Here is a 26,861-nt window from a genome sequence, read left to right as displayed (position 1 = left end):
GAACCTGACAGATAATATCCCTACATTTAAAATTGACTCAGAGAATTGCTGAGGCTGAAAGAGTCCTCTGGAGATCATGTAGTCCAACCCTCTGCTCAAAGCAGGGTCACCTAAAGCAGGTTGCTCATAGCCAGTTTTGAATATACCCAAGGATGCAGACTTTACAGCCTCTCTGGGCAACGTTTGCTCAGTACCATAGTGATTTAAGACCACTTCTGGCAGTTAGGTTTCTTTCCAGTGTTCATGTTTATTAGTGGGTACCTGGTAACAAACAGCAGGATTTTCGCATCCAGCAAGCATACTATTTATTGATTTGTTGTTAAAGTGGCAAATTTAAACCTGAAAGACTAATCACAGGAACTGCTGATAGCACATTGCATCGTTTAGGATTGTACTCTCTTGTTTGAGTTTAAGGAAATTCAGGGTTGAGATAGTTGGCACTAATGCTTGGACTGGAAAAGGAGTGACTTGAACATCCATGTGCAGAAATTTCAGAGCATCTGCAACTAACCAGGTGCTCAAAGTTATACGAGGGCCTATATGAGGAAAGGTTATAAAGTATGTAATTCTGGACAGTTTGGGGTAAAAAAGATATATTTGTGTGTAGTGGACAAGAAATGTGATGCTTTGATGTTAAACTCAAAAGAGGAACTTTCATAAGAAAACTTCACCATCAAGCTCTGACGGAATAGTTTTAGATCAAAATTTAATACATTTATTTGTGGTGGATGCTGAGATGTTTTGTCGTGGTTTAGGCCTGGTTGGCAGCCAACCACAATGCAGCAGCTCTCTCTCCCTTCCCCTCTGGCAATGAGAAGGGACAGAGAGCCAGGCTTGGGGTTCAAGATAGGACTGGGATGGGGAAAAATTCCCCTTTATGATCACGAGCAAAAGGCAGACTCATTAGGGGAAGAAAAAAAAGAACATACATTTATTACAGACACTAACAACACATAACAGAGTAGGACAGTGAGAAGCATTGCCACATCTTGAGAACACCTTCCCCCCACCCCTCCCTTCTTCCCGGGCTCAGTTCTGCTCCCAATATCTCTACCTCCTCCCCCAGTGGCGCAGGGGCAGGGAATGGGGGGTGCAGTCAGTGCTGCCACTTTCTTCATCTTCGGTGAGGGGAGTGTCCGGAACTTGTTCCTCCTGCTCCATCGTGGTCTCCCTCTCACAGGAGACAGTCCTCCACAAACTTTCTCCGACATGAATTCCTCCCATGGGCCGCAGCGTTCCCCACACTGCTCCGTCATGGGTCACTAACTTCCTCCAACTGGATTCTCTCCCACGGCTGCAGCCCTTCCCGAGCTGCTCCGGCGTGGGACTCCCCTGCATGCTGCAATCCTCCCAGCACTGAATTATAGCAGCGGGGCTACCTTTTTCCACGAGACCCCGTCCTTCTTTGGGCACAGAACCTTGATCAGGCAAGCAGAAGCCACAGGCTGTAAATCAATGTCTGCTCCACCGTAGATCTTCATGGGTGGCAGAGGGGGGGCCGCCCTGCCGTCTCACCACAGGATACAGGGGGGTCTCTGCTCCGGCACACCTCCCCCCTCCTTTCTTCCTCCGTTCCTCCACTGACCTTGGTGTTCATGCAGCTGCAGCAACTCCTCCTCCCAAGCCCGACTGCCCGTCACCACGTCCCTTCTTAAATACGTTATCGCAGAGGCGCAGCTGATTGGCTCAATTTTCCAAACAAAAGTGGAGCTGACTTGGAGCTGGGGGAGCTTCAAGAAGCTTCTTACTGGGGCTGCCCCAATAGCCCCCTCCCCTGCCATCAAAAAACTCCACCACTCACTCAACCCAGGACATGTTTATAGTGTGCTCCTGGAGTCTCTTGGAGCTTCAAGTTTGTCTTCCTTTAAAAACTTCATATTTCCCATAGAAATGGTCAATAACTTTGGTTTGTTCAAATTAAATGGATTTTGAGAGAACGTTTATGGAAGAAGATCTCAAAGTATTTGGAAATTCTGTGAATAACTACTGGTTTTTGAAGCGGGTACTCTGTAAGTGTGAAATTTAGGACTTTTAAGACAAGAAATACAGCTGCATTTAAGACTGATTGCATACATATGTAAAAGCAGATTTGAATTTCATATTACACATTGAAGTAAACACAGGATATGCATTTATTTCATGATGAAATCGTTTGAGTAAATGAAGGTATTGGACGTCTAATTTATTCAGCTATTAGTTCCAATCTCCTGTCTCCCACTCAGACTTTTCTCATTTGCTCAGCTTTGCACCACCAGCTGTCTTGCTGAAACTTCATTGTGGGTGTCCTGCTCCAATCTGTAGTGAAGTGCGACGAAAATCACATCTGACTTTATTACTGAACAGTTGGAGCAAAGTAATAGAACCTGCTCTGGCACATACAAAAATTTGACTTATTTCAGCTGCAGAGGTTCCTGCTTGAGCTGTTCTCAAACTTTCCCTCTAGTTTCCCTTTCCTTTCAATATTTAGATTATTAACAGAAGTTTCTGATTCCTCCTTTACAATAGTTTACACATTTCTTCCTGTCTAGCATGAAAAGCATGGATGGTGTCTTGGTTGTCTGTTTTCTTGATTATGGTGCAAGTTTTTTCTTTTGTCTTCTCTTATTTTAAGTTCCCCTAAAGTGTTACTGACCAAGTCTTTGTCTCTTACCCATGCACTTACTAACTGTATCTTCACCTCTTATTGTTATACTTTGACTTTTCCTGCTGTTGTTCTTGCCAAGTTTCATGATTCTGTAAACCCATGTTGTGCCTTTCTCATGCCCTTTATAGCCACTGTTTTTATTGATTATGTTAAAACACATTACTGATCAGAAAGCAATAATTTAATATTGAATGTTTGGAGAGTGAAGGGCATTTATTTAGAAAAGGATTTATAATACTTTTGTTCTCTTAATATTTTCCCTGTACAGCTACTTGAACTGCCTTCTTAAGATATTCTTACAAGTTTATTATAGGATAGTTCAGTGTTCGTAACTGAATGAATTACTTTTCCAATATAGATCTTTCTACATTTCTATATTCTATATTTCTGTTTGGTTCTGTAAAGAATATAGCAGGCTTTACCAACTGGCCCAGTAAGTAGATTATATGCATTGAAAAAACATTATAAAAAGTGCTGATTTAACAAAAAAAATATATTCTTTTAATTTAAACCTTTATTTAAAATGCAGTAGTGCGTGCACTCTGTTTTAACTCACTAGAGAGAATTGTGTAACTAAGAGCAGAAAGTGATACCTATATTGCCACAAGGTCAGACCCCTTGAACTATTTCTTTGAACCATCTGACATTGTGGTCCTCTTGGGGAAAAGGGATAGTTGGTATCTTGGTTTTGTACAGCAGCCTAGAGAGAAATCACACCATACATAACATGTTCAGTAACATATGTCTCTCTAATCTAAGTATTCACACTCCACTCATCACCATGGCACATGACTGCCTAGCAACAGTTGCATAAAGTAATGGAAAAAAATTATATGAACAGGTTTGATGACTGGTACTGTATTCCATTGTCCTTTCATATACATCAGAACCTTGTAGCATGTGTGTATTTATTTTATTACATGGTGATTTATTTTTCCTTTTTTTTTTTTTTTTTTTTTTTTTTAATTTTATTTTACCAAAATCACTCCTATGAGCCATTAGCAACAGAAACCAGCACTTCCCCAAAAAAGATTCCACCCTCTGGAACATTTGAATAGGAGTAGGCTTTCTGAAAATGAGCAAAGACATCTGAGGGACTACCCATCTTGTTAAATGCTTATATATGATTCTGGATAAAGCTAGGCAAAAAACCATGAACTACTATAGTTGAATCTAAATGATCAGTGCATATGCTTGATAGCTGGAATAAGTTTTCATCCCCTGTGAACTCTTTATTTATTGGAAGATACATACAACACAGACTGAGCAAGGGTTTAAAGTGTAATAATATATTACAGTCTTTATGATAGGCATCTGTAAAGTTGATGATCAAGTGAAGTGTTAAAGCTGTTAATGTTGGAAACTGTTCCACAAGACCACCTGTGATGAGTATGTATGCATACGTGAATACCTGTCTTCTAGGCAGTTTCTAAGAGGGACTATTTTTCATGCATTTTATCTACGTTAATCCATATTTAATCCACTGTTTCAGTATGCTTTTGAGAGACTATTTTAAAATCGGTCTTGGAGCCAGGTATAATTCTTTACTTAGGTACTTGCTGAAAATTGCTCATTCAGATAATGTGAAGCTGTGTATATTGATGCAGTTTTTTTTTTTTTACTTGCTAAAAGCTCTTCTGGATGTAGGCAAAGTGAATTATAAAGAATATTTTATTGGTTCTGTTTTTGAAACAACATGTCTATATCACAAGTTCACTAAAAGAGGGGAGGGAAAAAAAAATGATTCTCCCTAAGTGGAGTGTATAATTTCAGATCAAGTAGAATATTTTACTGGATTTACACCCTTATTCTTCAATTCAATAGGAAAATGGTTTGTTTGTTGTTTGTTTTTTTTTTTTTTTTTTTTTTTTAACCCAATTTGAAAATATTTTTTTGTTGTTGTAATTTTTTGGGGGGGGATATCTAATGAATTTTCCTTATCAGTTGCTCTAGATACTACAGCCTTGATTTTTTTTGCTCTTTCTGTTTCCATTTTTATGTAAGATCATATCATATCCTTTGGTGATTTAGGAGTATCATGATTTGGTTCAAATCCTCATAATGAATTTTGGTATTTGTTTTTACTGATGTCCTGCATCTCCAGGTATCGTAAACAGTAGCAAATACTTGGGCATGAAATATTTTCAGTAACTAAAGAGAATTTAAGTACTCAGAAATGGATTAATTTTCTTCAGTTATTATCATTATTATTAGCTTGTACAGGAAAAGGAATATATAACAATTTAAAATACTAATCTTATGAGGAAGATGACTGTAATTCTTGTGGTAAATCCAGATATGTTTTGCTTATACTTACAGTAAAATTAATAGAAATAACTCTATGTGATGGTAAATGAAGCTATTGATGGAATTTAATTATTCCCTGCAGTTTACAGTCCAGACCCAGCTGTGCTGAAATAGTGCATAAGAACCAGAATGCAACATATGCTGGAAATGACATATAAATAAAAAGAAAACTGCCATCATTGTGGACAGTGACATGCCACAAAGACTAAACTTTTTAATAGCACAGGAGAAATAACTTTGAAACTGTACACCCTATGTAAACTTAGACTTTTAGGCAAAGTAGAAAAAATATAAGGACTTGAATCTGACCATCAGCTGTTGTAATCATAAGATGTAAAGAAATGAGTTAACCCCAACAAAACGCAAATCTTTTTTAGATTTTCTTCAAGTATTAATTTAGATATCAACTCTTAGCTGTGATGAACTAAAGCTAGAGGTGTTCTGTAAAAGAGAATGGAGTTTAGTCTGTGTTCACACTGATCAGAGAGCAGATTCAAGCATATTTTGCTTAGTTGTCTTCTGAAATTGATCAAAGTTTGAGATATTTCTGGGTGAAATACTTGTTTTGGTCCAAAGAGTACTTGGGGTATTTCAGTGTTACTAACGCTGCAATTTATATAGAAATGGACATTAATCACATTTTTGAGATTACATTAAGTTAGTATAGTTCTTTAGTTCTGCCCATAGCTAGAAGGTGTTTGGGAAAACTGTAAAGATCCTCAAATAGAAGGGCTATGGAAGTACAGAATAATGCTCCTCTCTGTGGAGTATTCTTAAGCACACTCCTACACTGTTTCTCTCTTAGAAGAAGACTAAGTGCTTACATTTCTCATTTACATTTAGGATTAGATGTATTAATAGAATCGATGCCCCATGAATTTTTTTTTCCTCTCTTTTTTTCTTTTATGAAGGGGGCAAAACATATAAAGAAGCAAACACATATGCATGGTAGATAGTTTCTCAATATTTTAGTTGGGCAATATTCTACAATACATTGGAGTGTTTTCTCATTAGCCCAGAAAACTGTCCTGTCCAGTTTTTAACACAAGTAAATAATAAATTAATCTGCATAGCTAAAGATGTCAACTGCAGGGAGCCATCTGCACCAGTATTGCTGTTGCTCAGCAACTGTACTTTACTACTATGTTAGGCTGTGTAATGTGGAGATGCTGTTTGCTGGGTACTCAGTGGGCAGGAGGCATGGCACAGCCTCGCTCCGACCAGACAGCATAATCCATTCCAAATCCCAGCGATATTCACTTGGAGCTGCTCTGTGCAGCACAGATTAACTTTGTTAACCTTTTCTTTGCTGCTTTCCTGATTTGAAGTTATTTTTTTTTGTTAATCATTTAAGTGTTTCTACTATATTAAATCTCAATTCAGTTAATGAAAGCAATCAGTATTTGTTGTAGTGATGCATGATGCGGTGCACTGAGCTGTGTTTAAAAGTATTTTTCCTTGTCCTGTGTTTAAGCTGCCTCATGCACAGGCTTTGCTGTAAAAACTAAATTTTAGATAGTCTGAATTACTGGTATTCAAAAAAAAAGTCAAAAGATTGTTTGCTGTTTTGCTTTATGATTCTAATTATATAAGCTATGAAATAATAGTTCCCCAAACATTCATAGTTCATGTGTAAACTATAGCTGTTTGTATTAGTAATTTAAGCAGAATAATGGAGTTTTAAGATTGTGATAACTGCATAACACAATTCATCCAGTTATGCTTTTTAGTAGTTTAAAATAGCAAAGCAACATTTAAAAATAGTCTTTTAAAACTGCTCTTTAAAAAGTTTGATCAAACACTGGTTTGGCAGCAAGCTACAGCGCTTGTAACCATTGCTGTGGTTTGTGTAATGGATACCTGGGGACCATTCTGCTGACTAGAACCTAGCATCATTTTTGTGAGCATCTTGAGTCAATGTTCCCTGATAAAGTCCTTACTTGTTTTTTACATCTGATATCTGAAAGGAAGATAAATATTTATTTTGTAGTGATGATCTGATAGTCTCAAATGAGGATCAGCTGAATACAAGTTAAACATTTGTTGTAATTATTCCAACTAGATGAGATATTATTTGTGCAAGGATAGTGTAGAAGGAGAACTTTGTCTCTAGTATTGCCCAGGCTTGTTTAGAAGGCCTTTTCAGTTTTATGTTGACATACTAATTCAGTTTGTTCTGTGATAGTTGTTCTTTTTTGTTCATAACGGGATTTTCTGATTTATTTTCTTGTCTCTTACAGTATTCTACCACCCTACGTGAAGCTGCATAAAATCATGGGCGCAAATGCTCTATTTTTCATGTTTCTCTCATCGTCTTGGCAGAAATGTCTGCTAAGAGCCAAATCTGGATTCCTTACTCCTCTCTGAAATTGTCAGGAACCAAATAAGCTGATGTGTTTTCAGACTAGAAACAGATTTTGTCAATAAAGCATTGGGGCAGTGCTGAGCAATGTCAGCAAAGTCCACTTACATATCTGTGGCAACGTAAAGGCTCTATAAATCTTTGCATTTCTGTGGTGATGCAAAGGGATGTTAATATTTTATTCATATCTTTAAGTTCCTTTTTATAGCACCAAATGACTGGTCTAAATGAGAATGAGATCCATTGCCTTAGAATGTGGCTCTGTTCTGCAAAAGGACTGTTAAAATTACCTCTGAGAGATACATTCATAATGCGTGCCAGTAATTTTTATATGAAATATGTTCAATCTGCAAGTCAAAATTTTTCTCACGTACATCTGGAATCTTAGAATCAAACTGGATTCTCTTTCTCCCCTGCATCATCTGCATGAATAGAAATGGAGCACACCAGTTGATGCATTTACTCTGACAGTTTCCCTACTGCTTTTGATGAGTTTGAGTAGTTAGAATAAATCCGAACACTTCTGCAGAAATGAATAGGTTCCAGATTTCCCTCAGTTATGTTGGCTTTGTTTGGGATAAGGAAAACTGAAGTGTATCTTGTATTTGTTATTGGAGTCAACTGTTAGATTATGAGTGCATAAAGAAAAGTGAGCTATAGAATATGATGCTATAATTTTCTTCAGTGTAATTCTTCATGGATGTTGTTACTAAAGCACTGAGTAAATTCATTTGGTGCTCCCAACTAATAGAGTCTTTATGAAGCTTTTTAAAGATGTTACGGCTGATGAATACATAAAATATACTTTAATTACTTACTAGTTGTTATGCGGGCATGTAGTTTCTAAATCAGTAAGTTAGCAAAGTGGCAGTTTCTATGTTCAGTAGTTGAGATCTGAACAAAAACGCTGTCTGAAATCTGTCAAATACACAGTCCTAGTCATGTCAGTGAATGTCATGGGTCTCGGGATGAAGAAAATCACTTATGGATTTTTTTCTAGAAATAAGACCCAGCCCCCACCCCTATCTACCAGTGTGAAAATAGACAACTTGGGATCCTCAGCATCAAAGAAGAATCTCCTTGACAAGTAGAGAGGAACTGCAAAAGATCACACGTTGCCCTGGAAACTTTTGCATTTTAATTCTAGATAGAAATATGAAAAATATGGCAAAAGAAACTAGAAAGTCACAGAACTGCTGTCCAGGAAGACCTTCAAGGGATAGATAAATATTAGTATTTTAGGTATCTGCAGCAGCAGTAAGTTTTACTTCATCTTTAATAATGTCTAAGAGCATCTGTATTTAACAGAAGCTTCCTCTCATTAAAGTTTATGGAAAATCTCTGTAATTGCAGTAGAACGAACAGGCTAGTGTTTGATGCAAAACTACATCATGTAGTGCACTTCATTTTGAACTGCAGTTCCAATCACAGAACTACAGTTTGTGCAGTTTTGTATTTGTTTGAAGATGATGTGTGTAAGATATAATGACGTGATCATTTTGGCACTTAATTCCTCCCACTGAAATGCATGGGAGGAATTTTATTTCTAAACCAAAAAGATTTAAAAAATAATAAAGTGAAGTAAAACTTCCTGCATTTTACATTTCGAAATTCAGCTGTAGGAGTAGCAGATTAATTTTTAGTTTTAAAGGCTTCAGTTGAATACAGAGAGTTTGTGTGTGTGTGTGTGTGTGTGTGTGTGTGTGTATTTATTTTTTAAGTTATGGGAAAAGTTTAAGTTAAGGTGTTTTCTTCTGCACAAGATTGTGTTGAAAACTGTGGTATAGAATTAATGTTTGTTTGGACTCAGGTAGTAGATTCAGACTGGACAAGCTACATGTTGAAGACAAGCCTAAATGCTTATAAATGTGATTGGAATCTGGACACCTTAAACATAAGGATTATTCAGGCTACTTATTCTGTAGCCCCATCCAACTCTACAGGTACTTTGGGGCCTTAAAGGTGTTGTAGTGACTTAAAACTAGATTTCCTGGAGCTGAGTGAAAGCAGCTAGGCACCTGTTACTGCCATGGTTTCATCTGGTCACCATAGAGTACAGTACTTTCATTTTAAAATAAAGAAAGAGGCAAGTGGAGGTGTCAAAAAGAAGCAGGAGCAGTGAGTCACTATGAAAAGTGCATTGTCCAAATCTCTGATGACGTTCTGTGCTTAGTGGGAAAAGACATTCCTCACTTAAGACTGTTAAAAAGCTCCTCACAGGATCCTGTCTTTCTCCACTGCAGAGGAAAGCTGACCTCCTTAATACGGGAAATACTAGTCACTTTGTCAAAGCCAGCTGAGGTGGATGTTCAGAGTATGTGGCATAAATCTAGTCTTTGATTAAACTTAAACCTTCTAGAAAGTCCTTAAGAATTCATCCAGAAATTTTATTAATATGTATCTAGTTAAATAAGATTACTAGTATCTAATATCAGTTGTCATAATTACGATTTACTTATTTCAAGTAATCGTTTCTTGGATGAGGGACTTGTAGGGACATAGGACACCAATCAAACAAAATAGGAGTTAAGCTAAATGTAATCTTTGCTCAGGTCCTCTGTGCACTTGTGAACTTAATTCCTTTAATGATTCAAAGCAGACCTTAAACATGTGTTCCAGTTTTGTTTCAGTTGGTTTCACTTTTTAACAGCCATTTGCTATATGGGTTGCGGGTAGGTAGGCAAATTGTTTAAACAATCTAAAAAAACTGCACTGAAAATGGAAGATAAAAAGTAGCATTATTGTGGATGGTAACTTGCTTACCGTGAACTTACAACTTGGGCCAAAACTGGGCATGTCTTTGTGAAGCTCTTAGTAATATGGTTCTCATATTCCAGGGTGTGTATATAACATATTTATCAGAATAGTTGGAATAACTGTATTTTAGGGAACTGTGTCCACCTGTTCTTTTATTTTTACAGCAGCAAGAATTAAAACGCTGCAAAGCACACCAAAATAATGAATTTGTTGCCTCAGTCCATGACATCAGAGGTCTTTCCTTTCAGTGAGCTCTGCTACTACAGAGACAAAATCTTTCTTTGTGTGTCGTACCTCCAGATTCATCCCATGGTGTAAGGTAGACATTTCAGACATGAGTGAGAAAGAGGATCCAGAAATCTTCACCCTTAGGGGAAAAGATCAGGGTCTTCTATGTCCTCCTAATTGCAGTTTCCCTCAGATGCGGTGGTGTGTGCAAATGCTGGAGCATGTACCCTGTGTTTCACACGCAGACTAAAGAATAGAAGTAGACTACAGGTGACCTGCTTAAGTATCTAAGTATCTACTTGCAAGTGTAGGCCCATGGGACTCTGTGCCATATTGAATGGCATTTTTGCTGCCTATAAGGTTTCTGCTAGTGATGTAAAATGTGGAAAATAGCACGTGATGCTTCCTGACCACATGTTGCTTTAGCCTATTTGATCCTTCCTCAGATTGTGAGGCTTTACAAAAGCAAATGTAGGGATAACCATTTAGCGTTATGGGTTTTTCTGTTTTATTAGAAAATAGTTTCCCTCTCACGTAATACTTCTTGGGAAGAAGAAATAAAATGTTTTAAATTTGTGAGGTACTAAAATTGATAAGAAATGTGGGTAGATATATTATTTGCCTTATTCCTTCCCCTCTATGTTGAAAAGGGGGGGCCACTGTATGCAGGTGTATAGTAATTACTCTGGGAGCTTCTTTTAATAACAAAGGAGTTTTGGGAAACATAATTACAGCTCTTAAAATACCATCAGGGCTTAGGGAAAGCTCTTCACTGATTCCAGGTGAAGACTTGCCCTCAAATTGGTGGTAATGTGTGAATCTGTGTAATATATGGTGTCCATTAACACACCTCTGTGCCTAATTCATTGGATACATGTATACTGCCAATACTCGTGCCCTGTAATTTAAACTTACAGATTATGGGTTTAGTAATGGAAGAGCTTGATGGATACGTGCTTAAAGGTAATTATGCATTTACTGTGTTTTAGTTCTGATTATTGTTTTCTGTCAGCAGACTTGATGTGTCGAACTATTTTAGCATCATTTGTTCTTTTTCTCTATTCTGGCAAAACATTACTATAAATGAGTCACTGCTGGGTCCCATGAAATTCCAATGCATTTTTTTATTTTGCTGGCTTTTTATCCTCCTGTATTCATCTGTGTGTAAACTGAATGTGAAGTCATTAGAAGCATGGGCTCAGCAATACCTTGAATCACAGGAATGTGAAGAAGAATGAAAAAATCAGTTGGGCATGTTAATGGCAAAACAATATTATTGGTAATATTTCTCCATTTTTACACAGAAGTCTGAAATAATGCAACAAGCCATACACTAGAATAGCCTATTATGTTGATTTTATTAACTTTGTCTTATCTTAATTATAGTACCTTTATTTTTTTTTTTTTTTTTTTCTGCAGATTAAGGAATGGCTCTGTTTAAACTGCCAGATGCAAAGAGCATTAGGTGGTGACTTAGCACCGGGTCATGGTCCCGGGCCACAGCCTCTTCCACCCAAACAGAAGACACCCATTCCACCTTCAACTGCTAAGCCATCTCCCCAGCCACCACCAGTTCAAAAGAAAGATGCTTCTCCAAAACCTGATCCTTTGCAGCTAGCAGAATCGAAAAAAACCCTGCCCCAGAAAAAGCTACCATCCTTGCCTGGGTCTCCTCCTGTAAAATCCAAACAACCCCGTGCTGAGCCTACTGACATCTCCCAGAAAATAGATCTTACTCCAAAGTCTGATCAGGCCAAGCCAACACAGGCTGAAGATAAACATAAACAACCCAGTATACAGAAGCCTACAGCAGACACTGTGCCTACCTCTGCAGCACCAGGGCCGAAACAGGATTTGGCAGGTCCCAGACCTCCACCTACTCAACAGAAAGTGGCGGATTTCCCAAAGCCAGAGCTTGCCAAGCTGTCAGAGGACACTCATCCAGCTGGGGACAAACCGGATTCCAAACCCCTTCCACAGGTGTCTCTACAGAAGTCAGATCCCAAACTTGCATCTCAGCCTGGGGCTAGACCAGATGCTAAAACTCAAACGCCTGTTGAGTCAACACAAACAAAAGATGATCCTAAGAAATTACAAACAAAACCAGCCCCAAAGCCTGATGCCAAACCAGCTCCCAAGGGCCCACAAGCAGGGACAGGTCCCAAGCCAGCTCCAGCACAACTGGCGCCTCAACCCCAGCCACCTCAGAAAACTCCTGATCAATCAAGGCGTTTCAGCCTTAACCTGGGAGGCATCACTGATGCCCCTAAGCCTCAGCCTACAACACCACAAGAAACAGTTACTGGGAAACTCTTTGGATTTGGAGCTTCAATCTTCAGCCAGGCCTCAAATTTAATTTCCACAGCAGGTCAGCCGGGGGCTCAGGCATCAGCCCCCCCTGCGCCTGGTCCTGCAGCAAAGCAGCCCCAGCCTCCGTCACAGCCTCCAGCCTCTCAGGCAGCCCCCAAGGAGACTGATCAGGTTCAACCTCTTCCAAAAGCTGTTCCTGTAAAGAAAGAAACCAAGCCTCTTGTGACTGAAAAATCGGATCTGTCAAAAGCGGATAGTGTTTTAACAGCTAAAGGATCTGATTCAGAAAAGAAATCTGGTTTGGCTAAAGATAGCAAGCCTCAGGCTGCTGAAGCTAAGAAACCTGCTGGGCTATTGGAACTGGAGAAAGCCAGCCAGCCTAAAGAGTCTTGTCCCATTTGTAAAACCGGACTAAACATTGGTTCTAAGGATCCCCCCAACTTTAATACGTGTACAGAATGCAAGAAAGTTGTGTGCAATCTCTGTGGATTTAACCCAATGCCGCACATAGCTGAGGTAAGGTGATGGAGTCTGTATTTACACTATGTTCTTACCTGCACACTCCCTGTGCTGGTCTGAGGCTGATTTTTAGCTACTGAACTGTTGAGAAAAATTTAATGTTTCATTTTCTGAGAGCTTTTAAAATTAAATATCTGTGTTTCATAAAAGATGGTTAGTATTCAGAAAGTACTTCCAGTGAATTTTCTTCAGATTAAAGGAGTCTGGTATAGTTGGTTGCTAGGTTTTTGAAGCATAAGGAGATAGTTAATTACAGTTATGAACTCTTTTGAAATGAGTTCTACTATGATATAGCAAACTACTGTACTTTCAGTCCATCATGGGATAAAGTTCTTTTTCATATGCTTCAGTATTGTACATTAACACGTGTGCTTCTTTAATCAATGTCCCTGATTCAGACAATTATCTAATGAAGGAATGTGTTAATGATTCGTTATTCCTCTTCCCTCCTGTTTCATATATCCCTAAATTTATTCCATTAGTTTCATTCTGACTCTGGAGTCTTTGCACATGCTGATGTATTCATTAGGAAGGTTGATGTCTGAGTGATATATGTGTGGTGAAATATGCAATTTTTTGGTGTGAATAATGTAAGGTTCACAAAGGCACTTCATTAATTAAGGAGTGTGAGTATGAAAGTGACTTTTCCATGGCTGCCCAAGACAGATCTAGTAGGGCCAGCTTGTGTTTAAAAGAATTAAGCAACTTACTTTCAACAGTTTCCTCACATTCCATGTTTTTCCCCACCTTCCTTTCATTCTCATAATTTTTTGGCGAGGGGATTGGAAGTTTACACTAGCTTAACAGAAAGGTGGAGGCACACCTTACTTTCTGTATCAATTTGGCAAGCTCAACTCAACAGAAGCAGACCACCTAAAAATACTGGTGAGTAGGTTAGATGTGTAAGTTGGTGTGTGTAGCACATGAGGAAAGTGGCTGTCGCTGTTGTGTCTTTGAAATCTGAATGAATAAATTAGAAATGGCTCCCAGGGTTAAAGGTTATCATACCTCTGCCTTAAATTGAGAATTAATGTTGGGAGAAATAACAAGTTACAGGGAAAATGTTGGTTATTTTGTCTTCACATGCTTTTTTAATGGATCGTTTTTTGGAATATGCTATAATTTGAAAGGTGTTTGTCCTACTACTATAAGTACGTTTTTATCTAAGTATGTTGTTTACTGTCTTTGTGGTCATTTAGGTCAGAAAGAAAGGTCTGCAACACAGGAAGATTGGTCAGTGATTGAAAGCCAGGTTTCAATTGACTTCTAATGTTACTTATGTACTGAATTCCATCAGACACACACATATCTTCATCACTGTCCAACCATCTGTCCCATACACACATACACACACACTTATTTAGGTTTTAAATATGAAAAATGCATACGACTTTCTCCAGATGCACTCTATTATGCATACACTGAATACCAAGGAAACAAGATGTGTCTGTTCTCGTGAAACACTATGCTGAAATGATAACTACCCAAGTCCTGGTGCATGAATTGACTTCAGAGTTGGCTGTGTGATGGTGTGGGACTGCGTTGTGATGTGCAGATTTATACTTTCTGTATTTCTTCTGCTTAAGATGAGAAGGCTGGTATTCTCTTCTCCCGTTGAGTTATTGCCAGTGTATTCTCTCAGTTTCCACTCTTTGGAATATGTAGAGCTTGAAATACTAGTGGTTTTCTGTAGTCTGAATTCATCATGCCTTTATTTGTCATTTTTTGGTTCCTTCTTGCATTTTCTTCTTCCTTATACTACTCATTTCCATCTCTGTCCACGGTTTTCCATCTTATTATGTTTTTTCCAATCATTTTTTCTACAAATTGTCAAACCACTTTTCCTTGACAACAGGAGGTAGTTTGCTTGGCTGAGGACAGCCTGACTTCCCTTTTCATGAAGATTGGAGACAGAAGAGGGAGCTCATCCTCTCCTCTCCCAAATGAGCCGTGCTAATAAAGTATTTAACCTCAGATAGCAATTCTGTCCCTGTATGCACTGTATATAGTATATACCAGTTGCATGACAGAAACATGATGACGAGCAAATAGTTTATGCTCACCAGCATACTCTTTTCCTCCATCAAACTCTTCTAACATGCTGAGTACTGTCTTGGAGGTTTTATTTACTTGTCTCTATTCTTTGGGAGGTTAGGAAGGAGAAATGGAAATGCTTTTTAAAATTGGTCTTTCTTGTCATTTTCTACTGAATTCGTTTATTCCTATATTCTTAATTCAAAGAAAAATTTACAACTCCAGAAGGCTATATATAGTCCCTCTTGGCCCCAGAAAGTGTTTTGAATGGACAAACTTAATGGGTCTTTTATAGTTCTGTCTTGGGGCTGCAGCTATATCAGTGATTTTAGCAGTTTCTTATGTATTACCTATATGTTGTTGACTCAGTAATGGCTGAAAATGAGTTGAGTTTTATTGACTGATGGATAAAACCTTGCTGCCAACAAAGCTTGTATTGGTCTATAAGGTAAGAATCAGTCCCATGGAGCAGGGAAAACAGCGTTTCATTGACAAATACAGGGGAGCATCTAAACTCCATGGGCAGTTCTACCTTAATATTTTTCAGCAGGGAATGTCTTCCAAGCAAGGTGCTGCTGTACTGCAGACATGGCTGAGAGTACTATTTATTAAGGGAAGAAGGTGCTTTCTTACAGTGGTAGTTTTTTCTTCTTGCCTGTATGTGACAGAAATAGCTTTGAAAAAAGTCTTTAGGCTGCTGCAGTCAGTCCTCTAATAGCCCCTCTTCTGCAGGAAATAAGAGAATGAGACTTCTACCTGTTCTAAATCAACAATATGCTATTTATTTCAGTGAATTTATTCTGATTTATGCAAGCTGAGTATTAGAATACTTTTTCCTGAAATGGACTGATTGTTCTTTTTCTCCCTGATTTGTTGATCCAACAGTCAAACAGTTATTTACTTAAGTAGTAATTTATCCATGAAGCAAACAGCCACAAATGATTACATAAATGACACTTGATAGATTTCAAAGACTCACAGGACCATGTGCGCCCCAGTGCATTAGCAGACTCCTTATTCTGCCATTTGCTCAATATGGAGGAGCACTGTTTACCAGCTCTGTAATTAGCTTCCAGCTCAGGTAGTTGGAAGCAGCTCTATTTTTAGTAACAGAGCACGAGATCGCAACTGCGGAAGCCAGAAATGAAGTGTGTGGCAACGACCATTTTGTGCATTTAAAACTCAGTGAAGCTGTTCAGAATATTGAACAGGAGCAGAGATGGTTGCCTATAATGTAATTAGGTGTGTCGAGACAGCAGTGTCAGGAATATAGAACCTGTGATGAAGTAATATTCTAGTAAAATAAAAAAAAACCCTAAAACATTTGAAAACTAAGATATCCAAATCTGTAAAATCTGTATGGGCAACAAGAAGGAATAACATATTAATGTTACAAACAAAAAGAGCTGATAATGTAGTGTGTGTATATGTGAGTGGGCTAATGGATTTAATCTACTAGAACTGCCAAGGGAACAACAGTAGCACTTTTTAGTCTACTGATGGCTATAAAATTACCTGGAAAGGTACTTGGAAGTAAAAAATGTTCCATGTGTGAAATAAATTATTGGGGCTACAGAAAGGAGAGAATTGTTTTGAATGAAGGAAAAGGACAGAGAGGACTGGGGAAGGGCAGAAAAGACTTCATATGTCAGACTTGCTAAGGATTTCTTGTTTGAAAAATATGTTATCTGTTAGAGATGTGATCAGAATAGATAATATAATCAATTTTACATAGAGAGTGATGTTTCTTAATATGTTTATTACAGAAAATATTGACTGTATGAAATTGTTTGACATGGGTGGATATGATAGCAGGAATCTATAAACAATGACCTTGATGGTTCCTGTGCAATCCATATTTTTATACCATACCTCTTTTATAAAAATAGATGTATAACTCATCAAAATAATTTAGATGCTTTTCTGGTAACTTGTTTTCCCATTGTTACTTACTAGAGCAAATTAATAAATATTTTTTTTTATTTTTTCTTCTCCCCAAATACTGTGTAGGGAGGGAAAAGCAAAAAGATAAACTCATTTTCTAAGTAAGCACAGTGCTATCATTAAACTCAGTAGAATACCCAGGTTAAAAATGATACCATGCTCTTCCAATAAGAGCTTCTAGTTGAAATGTAAATGGTTAGCATATTGTAACAGATATAAGCCCTTCTGGAGATGCAGGGTGCTCCCTTAATGTGGTATGTTGTCATATTCCTGAACCCATCGTGGGTTCTTCTACCTTCTAAAATCTTGGAGGAAAGGTACAGACATGGGTGGGTTCCCGATGTAAATAATGCTGGCAGTTTCTATTTTTCCAAACTTTCACTGATATCTGACTGCAAATAGAGTGAGACGAGTGTGATCTGTTATTCAAGCTTTAATAGTAGGCTTTAAAAAAATAATTTAAGCACCCCCCCCCCCCCCCCCCCCCCATCCTAAGTGAAATGAACCCTGCTATTAAATGCCCAAATGTAGTTTAGACTCCTTAAAGCAAGTGTGCAGGAACATTATAAAGTAATGAGCCGTTTATGATTCTAATGAAAATCCCTAAAATGGTGTGCTGCATCATCACAGGTGACACACATTGCCTCTCTTTAATTTATTAACAAATCCATACTATCATGTTTTTCCTTTTTGAGAAAGCTCAGACCATTCTGCAAGTTGGCAGGTTTAGCTCTTATTAGAAGTTCCTCTGTTATGTTTGAGTTGTTTTGGAAACAGATGGTGTCTGGGAAACACAGTGAAGAAGAATTTGCACTTAAGAGACAAAGAGAAAAATAAGCACTCCTTTCAGTTGCATAGTTTTATTTTCTCTGCCTCTTTCCTCTCCCTTTATATTTAAAGCTCCTTTTAAAATTTTGATTGTAAGAAAGTGAATGCTATTATTGTTTAATAAGAGTAGCCAAATAATATAAGATATAATAGTCTAATACAATGTATTCACTGAAGTTTATGGAAATGTTATCCATTAAATGATAAGTCTTTATAATTGAGAAAATGTTAAAACTACTACTAATTATTATTTTGAAAGATAATATCTGGCATTGAAAAAGAGTGCATATTAGATGATAAAAACTCCACTGTATTTCTTGACTGTCAAATGAAATTAATTTAACTCCAAATGGGATATCCTACTTCTGTTTAACTATTTCAATATGCATAATAGAAATGACATTAAAATGAAAATATTTTTTTATATCAGAATGACTCATCTTTTCAATTTTTCCTGTAAAACTTGTATATTGTCTATGTACATAATGGAAGGGCTAATATGGAATGACCCTTTGATTTAGTCAAAATTGTGAACACAGATGTTTTTTTAAGAAGTGGTGCCTAAGTTAACCTTTGAAATAAGGCTGAAGAGCTTAAGCTTCATCAACAGACTTAGGCTTCTGGTATTTGTATCTGCAGAATTATTTAAATGCTTAAAGACAGAGACATGAGTTGTCCACGGTACTTGTAAGTATGTGTTAGGAGCTTTTGTCATTCTCTGATACCTCAGCTGAAGCTGTGATCCAGAAAACTCTACTTTGGCCTGATGATTCTCCAGAGACCTGAACTTCTGTCTTTTGCACATGGCTTGAGCAGTGTCTAGCTTCTGTTTAAATCCCTTTGGAGTCCAGACAGTAAATGTAACCCCTTTTGAGATCTGATTTTGGCATGTCTTTGTAAATAGTTCACCCAGAGTCAGTACTGTTTGGCATTAAACATATCAGCTATGGGTGCTTTATTTAATAATAACAATGATAATAAAGCCTGCTCGTGGTCAAATACAATGTGGTGGTGATCTGTTGAGTTTATTCGTTCTCCAGTAATATAATATGCAAACTATAGATCTGCAAACAGCTGTGACTTCAGGACTCCCATCCTCAGCTTAGGGCTGTTACTGGGGTACAGCCAAGCTTCTTGTCTCCTGGTTTCCTCCAAGACCCCCCAAGTTTGCCTTCTTTGAGTTGCAACAGAAGAAATGAAGTCAAGAGTAAGCCACTGCATCCAGATAAGATAATTAATAGGTGTCATCTGATGGTTTTGTTTGAATTCTCCATCACTATAGAGGTAAATGAAAGCATCCTGACTTTTTCACAAGTTTCTCTGAACAGATGTCTTGCATTTCAGTAGGGCTTCTTGGTCCAAGGCAAGTTATACAGTAATGCAGTTCATTTCTTGTCAGTCAGGTTTTGGTGGTTACTGCTGAGTGTGTTGATTTTGGGACATTATTTGAATGCAAGACTTCTTACATCTCCAGGGTTACAAGTCAAGGCACTAGCTACAAGATTGCATTCTTGTTAATCTTTCTTTCCAGTTGTTATGACCATAAAATTAGGGATTTTTTTTTTTTTCCAACCTAGAATTAAATTCAAGGAGTGAAAAAGATTGGTGTCATTGCTCAAAGTAATAGTGTGACCTTTGGAAGCACTATTACCATGATTAATTGCATGCTCTTCGTTTTCTTTATTTAGGGCTCTAAAAGTTTCCAAATTACCTCAGAATGGGGAACTCCAGGGTGGATAAATACCATTGAAACAAACAATGAGATAGAGACATAAAGCTATGCAAGGCCAGATGGCTTTTATTAATGTTGGTAATGGACATTGATGGTGTGAAATCCAAAGGGATGTCCACTGCAGCACTGCTGCTGACTCCCACAGTTCCTGTCTAGCTGGCTATCTTCCTCATCCAGTTGGAATTTAAATGCAATAACTTCTTTATCTATAATATTTATTCTATCTCTAGATGTCATTACACCTTTGAAACATAAAATTCTTAGGTGAATGATTAACTTGGAGATTTCAGTGTTGATTCTTGTGTGTGGTTTATTTTTTTCCTGTGCCGTTAGGAAATCAGACAGTTTATAGACTAGTGTATTAGAGAGGGTCAAGCTGGAGTCACAAATCTTAAACAGATAATCAGGAAAATTACTGACCTGGCCTTGAGCCAGGTGATTTCCTTCTCCGTTGTTTCATTAGAAATGTGGTTGGTGTCTTACTATTAAATGAGGAAGAAGGCTTCTGAAAGCTAAGCTGGTATTAATTCCATCTAAGTTTGAATTTTTCTGGTGAACCTCATAATAATATTTTAAAGAGACTTTATTTTATTGAAATAAAGATATTTTATTACAGAATAATACATTTTGTTTATGTTTTATTGAGAAACAAAAATGACTAAATTAGAGACTTTAAACATTGATGTGACATTTAGTTAATTTCACGATAAAACCCAGTGAGTCTAAAACATATTGACCCTCTTCCAGGTTTTGTTAAACAAAGAGATGAAATCCAGTGAATGTTAAGTGCCTCAATTTTTTTGGTGCCCAGCTGATATACCTTAGTAGGACATTACTCACTATCTGATCACATTAATGATATGGGCAGACACTGTCAAAACTTCTGTGATCATAAAAATATAAAGTGTTTATCTTTATATCAGAACCCTTATATGTTTTTAGTCTTCTGATAGATTTGCTGTAGGGGTAACTTCAAATGAAATTGCTTTTTTTTTTTCTATTCTAGCAACATTAAGAGCTGGTGCTCTTTCTAGGAACAAATGATATAATAGCATTTTTTAAAATATATCTGAATACAGAATATTTTTCACAGGATATTAGTTAATGTAATAGATTAATAGGACAGATGGGTATTTGAGTATTTAATAAAATTCTGAAAAGAATATACTGTAAATTTAAATATTTGCATGCATTTTGTGATCTTATTTCTTGCAGAATTAAACTGTTCATGCTGTTGCAGCAGTTAATAAATTCCAATTATTGCATATTTTAAAAATTTAATGTCTTCCTTCTGCTGACCAAAAGGCTACATTAATACAGGAAGGTCATCAGTAAAAGAAGCTCAACGTTCTGCACAAAGCAGGTGTAAGAGTCAGTTATTTATCATTTTGTGGTGATTTTAAACTTACTGGGATTTTACAAGTATAATCAAAGGCATTTGGCAATTCATTTTAACTGCTTACATGATGTGTGACCAGCAGTAAAAATAATTAATGAAACCTTAAGATGTAAAGAAAGAGAAGAAATGAGCAACACGGAGCACTTTTCTGATTTCTGTTTTGTAGGATACACAATAATACTTCTCCCTGAGTAATGGAAAGAATGTGTCATTTTAAGTGAGAGTGGACAGTAATTATTTTTAATATTTCTGAAATGCATGTGATTTGGGAGACCAGAATGAGAACAAACCTGGCTTTAGATTTAATATTATTAATGTATTTAATTGATTTCTCCAGTATTACTAAGAGTAAGGATGGAGGTTGAGGGGAACCTAAGCCGTTATATACTTGTGGAAAGGAGATTAGATTCATGCCAGTAAACTGTTTGAGAACCTGTCTAGCAGCATTTGAAGCAGGAGGTCATGGAGTGAGGCTGAAGAGGGGGATTAGCTGCCTCTAAAGTATTCTGATTGAATTTTGTACAAAATGCTGTTGAGTGAGGGGAAAAAAAATGTTTTTGCATTCACTAGAAAAAAAAACAAAAACTAATAGGCACTAGGCTGTATCAGACAAGAACACTCACTGAGAAGAATGATGAGGTGTATTAGTTTTCCATCTGTGTTTTGGAGGTTAATGAAATTACTCAGAAAGCGAGGTAACCTAGGCTTCTAAGGACAAGACTTCAAAGACCATATGGTGGTCTTCTGTTTTTAGTATTTCTAGGTTAGTAATATTTTTTTTTTTTTCCTTAGCAAACAGCCTCCACATTGGAAATGGTCCAGTTGTCATATACAAAGATTAGAAATTGAGCACATGAAGTACTGTCCTTAATGAGTGTAGCTACTTCCTTTAGGAGATTTTGTGCCCTAGCAGTTACCTGAATAATTGGGCTAAAGCCTGCAGATGTATTTATAATATTTTTTGAGATTTCTGAACATTTTCCTAACCTATCCATAAGGAGTATATTATTGCAATTTTTTGTTTGTTTTGTTTTGCAGTGGCATTCTCATAATTGCACGTTTGCGAATACAGGAGTACATTGAAGAAGATGACATAACTGATTCTCATCAGTAGTTGTCAATAAAATCTCTGAATTGTTTCAAAGCATCATTTCTGTAACTGATCTTAAGTTTTGTTTCTTTTAAACAAGAAAACAAAGACAAATATTTCCTTCTGAATGCTGACAACTCGTGACTAGTGTCTTCAAGATACTAGTTAGTAACTATCTTTTAGTACATTTAGAGCATGATGCTATGTCCTTTACTGTCTGGAAAAGCTGTCAGATGCATCTGTTCCTATTCCCTGCCCTTCCCACTCCTCCCCCAAACCAACACACCAACCCTGAAATTTCTATATAAATATTATTTTCCCACAGAAATTAAACTGGAATTTTCACTAAAACATTGAACTCTGACATATTGCATAAAAAACAACCTGAGCATATACACAACTTCAGATGCTCTCTTCTCACTTTTGAATTATAGCAGGGAAAAAATATATGTTTAATACTTGATATTTCTTAAATTTTTTTATAATGAAATATGCGCTAAATATTTTGTTTGATCAGAGATCTATTTTACAGTGAAAATTGGCTGAAACAGTAGTTTCAACATGCTCTACTTTCTGGCTAGTGTTTTTAGTGTCTCGTAATAGTTGTTTTCCACTTTTCTTTTACAATCAGAACTGGACATTGGCTTAAAGTTCCAGCACTATCTTTAAAGTATTTGCATTTTTGTAATGTTTAACTATTGAAAGCCAAGAATTCTGAAGAAAACTAAGTTATTGTTTAGATTTAAAAAAAACCCCAATTTTTGAATCTACTTAAGGTGACTCAAGGTTGATGTCACAGTGACATTTGTAAGACTCTGAAAGGGTAGGCTCTGTACTTACTACAGAACAAGTAAAACAGAGCTACCTCTTTTGCAGTCTTCTGTATGTACACCTTTGTGCTGAGCTACACTGTGCTTCTGTTTTGTCCTGAATCATGTCTGAGCCAAGAACACTTGTATTGTGCTGCGTAGTGAATTTTTAAAGTCGTGTGCCCAGTATAGCTGGGACTCAATTACACTATTATCCCAGGTCTCTAAAGAGAAAGAGCACTGCCATTTTTCTTCTTTATCACCTATCAGCAGAAGGATCTCCTGATCAAAACATAATCTCTCATTTGATTTAGCATCCTTTTAAATATTTTAGCTGTGATGCTTTTTCTCCAAACCTGTAAGGATTGTGTTAATGGTTTGTCATCCTTCAGAGGACGAATCTGGTCAATGCTTTTTCATGAGGCATAATGCACAGTGTAGCTAAAGGAACTTCTGTTTGAATCTGTATTTTGCTATAATTAGTTACACTCACAATTGGAGGCTTCAGTGAAATTCATACTCTTTCCTCCCCTTCCTTGCTTCTAAATGCTATTGGTAACAAAAATGGTTCAGCTTTAACATATTTATACAGTGAATTGACTTGTTCCAGATGTTGGTCTGAGGTATGATGCACTTTCCCTGGTGATTTCATTGGGCACATTTGAATTTACTCCTCGTTTCCAGGATGAAATGGAGATATATTTGGTGTTGTAATTGTCATTAGTATCTGTATTGGGCAGGGTGAAGCTCCTTCTACCTGCGAATCACAGAACAGATCTAGGCCAATCAGGGTCAATTGGAGCATTTTTCTCAGGGCCAGTCAGGTTTGGAATGTTTGTAAAGCTTGAGACTCTACAACCTCTTTAGACAACCTTTGACCAGCTTAATTTTTTTGTTTCTTATTAAGGAAAAAAAAAAGTATTTTATTACGTTTAAATGGAATGTCTACTATTTGACTTTATTCCCATTTGAATTTTTGTCCATTCATTGGATGCCACTGAGAAGACTCTGGCTTCATCATCTTTTCACTCTCCCATTAGCTATTTACACACATTGAGAAATCCTCCCTGACCCTTCTTTTCTCAAGGCTTCTTTTCTCCAGTTCCAGCTCTCTGAGCTTCTCCTTGTATGAGTGATGCTCCAAGTCCCTTTATCATCTTCATGGCCCTTTGCTCGACTTGCTCCAGAGTTTCCATGTCTCTTTTGTACTGGGGAGTCCAGAACTGGACACAGCACACTTCTGCCAGTACTGAGTAGAGGGGAATTATCAACCCCTAGACCTGCTAGCTGTACTCCTAAAATAATACAATCCAGGATGTTGCAAGTATTCAAGCATGCCTTTTGCCCCATGCCTCCCCTCATTCTCATACCATACTCAGGGACACAGAGCACACATGCATTGTGTCTCACAGCACCATGCTGGCAGGATACAGTAGAGCACTTTTCTGTGAATGCAGTTATTAACTTAGAAATGTTTTGAAAGCGATGGGGTCCAGAGGAAACCCTGATCAATCCACTCCAAGGAATACTAGCTTTAAACTGTACATCAGAGAGCTTCACACAGATAATGATTGTAGCCAAAGGTATAAAGCACAGATTTCTGATTACTGTGATATCTCTACAAAATGTGTGTCCTAGCACATCTTTCCCATGGCAGGTATATATTCACTTCTCCAAGTTATATTAACAGGTTTATCAGTAAAAGGTATAGATACTGTTTTGGAAGGAAGGAAGGGTTAGAATAGAATCCACCCTAAAATTTCATATGATATTCCAGGAGTTGAATTTTGCACCTGATCTGTATCTCTGGAATATTTACAATCAGATCAGTTCAGCTAAATCCCACTTTCTACTTTCTATTCCTCCTAAATCAACATCCTCTCCATACATGCTGAAAGAGTTGTTTATATTTGAACCTATACTGTTTCCTTTTATTAACAGAGGGCTCCTTCCTCTTGTCATCTTTTACATTAAAGATTTTAATTTTTTAAGTGTCTCTTTTTGCTCCAAGGCAGTGGGGGAGAAAGAAATGCAGGGATTATTAGGTAACTTCATTAGTTAGTAACTGATTTTCCTGTTGTAGAACTTGTATTGTTGCATCTTGAAACAGTATATGCATAATGTAAAATATCAGGCCTTAAAAAAAAACACCTTGGAATTTACAGACCCTTGAAGTATGCAGAAATGAAAATTTATTCAGTAATGATCTATTTTCTGAACCCCTGTGTAGGTGAAAACAATCCCTATGCTCTGGTAGGATTTATGAGGAGTTTTATGCTCTTAAATAATGTTTTGTTTGGCTGGCTTGTCCATATATAATTAATAATTTTCTATGAGCACCTAGTCTGTATTTTTGATCTAAACTTGCTATTCAGAAATAAGTAGTCATTTGCTTTTAAAATCCAGGGATATGACATCAGAACTGATGTATCATCACTAGAGTGAAATTCTTCTAGAGCAGATATTATAAATTCCATTTTTTTTGTACATTGTAATTGGTAGCAAATAATTATTGCTGTATTATAACAGGAATCAGGGTGAAATGTTTGGGTCTTCATCAGCATGCAGGATATAATTTTTTAGAGCATGTCTAGAAAAAATACACTAATTTTATTTCTGAACTCTGAAGCTATGATAGTGATTGCAGCACTTGGATGGCTTTATCCCTCAGTTTTCTTTATTCCAATTGATTAGTTCTGTCCTTAGGACTTGGATTAATTCTGTGTGTATTGTAGGGTATTAGTATCCCTTTTTATTATTTTCCTATTGCTTGTATACACTGGATAGAAACTTGCTTCATTGTCTGTGAGGAATCCTTGAAAAATGCATTGAAAAGCATTTAATTCCTTTCAGTATGAAACTTTGTATGCCTATAACAGAAAACAAGAGAGATTACAGTGTCCTTGCAATGGCACATCAGTTTCCTCTGCACAGGTTCCTTTCCTCACGTGTTAGAATCTTACTTATGGAACTGCTTCAGTTAAAAGGAGGAGGAATGCCAGTAGACTGACACTGTTTTAAGGAGGTCGTACTTTGAATTTCAAAGTACAGAATATGTACTTGCTGATAAAGTAGGGTCAGGTACTAGTTGTTAGAAACTAGTCATTTCCCTAGTATGCCTTCTAAGTCCTTTCACACTTTTGAACGTACCTTTCATGTACAGTTTCTGTTCAGATAAAAATACTTATTTCTATTGACAGATCTTATCTGCTGTTTCCTTGGCATCACTTATTTCTCTGCACTTGATTTCAAATCTGTTGCACTGAATCTGTCTGAGAAGAGATACATCTTGAGTTTTGTGTGCAAAACAATACTACTGCTATAGTAATATTCTCTCCAGCTTTTATTTTCAGCCATTCTAGAGCAGTTATTGCCTATTTTCCACTTGATAGTAAAGTTAAACCTGTGAACATCTCATTTAATTACCAAAAAGTAAGATTCATTTTTTAAAACATTGAGAGAAATGAAACTAGACAAGTGGAAAGAAGAGGGTGCTGACAGAGAGATGATTATTTTCAAGTTAGTGTAATAAAAAGTAATAAGATCAGTTGTTAACATAAGTGTATTTCATTGCAATTATATTCTTTTTGTCTCCTGAATGTACCAAACCTGAAGCCAGTGCTTCAGCATGGTAGAATACGGTAGATGGAATTATTTCTATTAAAGTAGTAAAAAGAAGGGCTCTTAAATTACCTGTGTCATGATTTAATTTGGGGTTTCATCTCTGCTATCTATTTTTAGCATCGTAAACAATAATGGATGTACACAGAGAGTGAAATGCATAGATACATACTGTATATCACTTCCTTATGTATCTGCAGTTGGTATGTATTTTTGCATATTCTCTTTTAAAGGCTGACTTTTATGGTAGTCAGAATACATTGCAGACTCTCGTATT

The 26,861-nt window shown here is 37.0% G+C and overlaps 1 protein-coding gene across 14 annotated transcripts in view; it reads left to right on the top strand.

Annotated features, from left to right (window-relative positions):
- PCLO (piccolo presynaptic cytomatrix protein) overlaps positions 1 to 26,861 on the top strand; it is a 392,417-nt gene that overhangs the window by 21,156 nt on the left and 344,400 nt on the right. For all 14 annotated transcript variants that reach the window (XM_042791970.1, XM_042791966.1, XM_042791964.1 and 11 more), the window contains exon 3: positions 11,718 to 13,124. In XM_042791970.1, the coding sequence (XP_042647904.1) occupies positions 11,718 to 13,124 (1,407 nt within the window). The remainder of the gene's footprint in view (positions 1 to 11,717; positions 13,125 to 26,861) is intronic.

The sequence above is a fragment of the Tyto alba genome, unplaced genomic scaffold (assembly GCF_018691265.1).
Source record: "Tyto alba isolate M040663 unplaced genomic scaffold, T.alba_DEE_v4.0 Super-Scaffold_2, whole genome shotgun sequence".
NCBI classification, from domain to species: domain Eukaryota; kingdom Metazoa; phylum Chordata; class Aves; order Strigiformes; family Tytonidae; genus Tyto; species Tyto alba.
The sequence above is the reverse complement of the archived record's forward strand: the minus strand, read 5'-3'. Positions and strand labels throughout refer to the sequence as shown.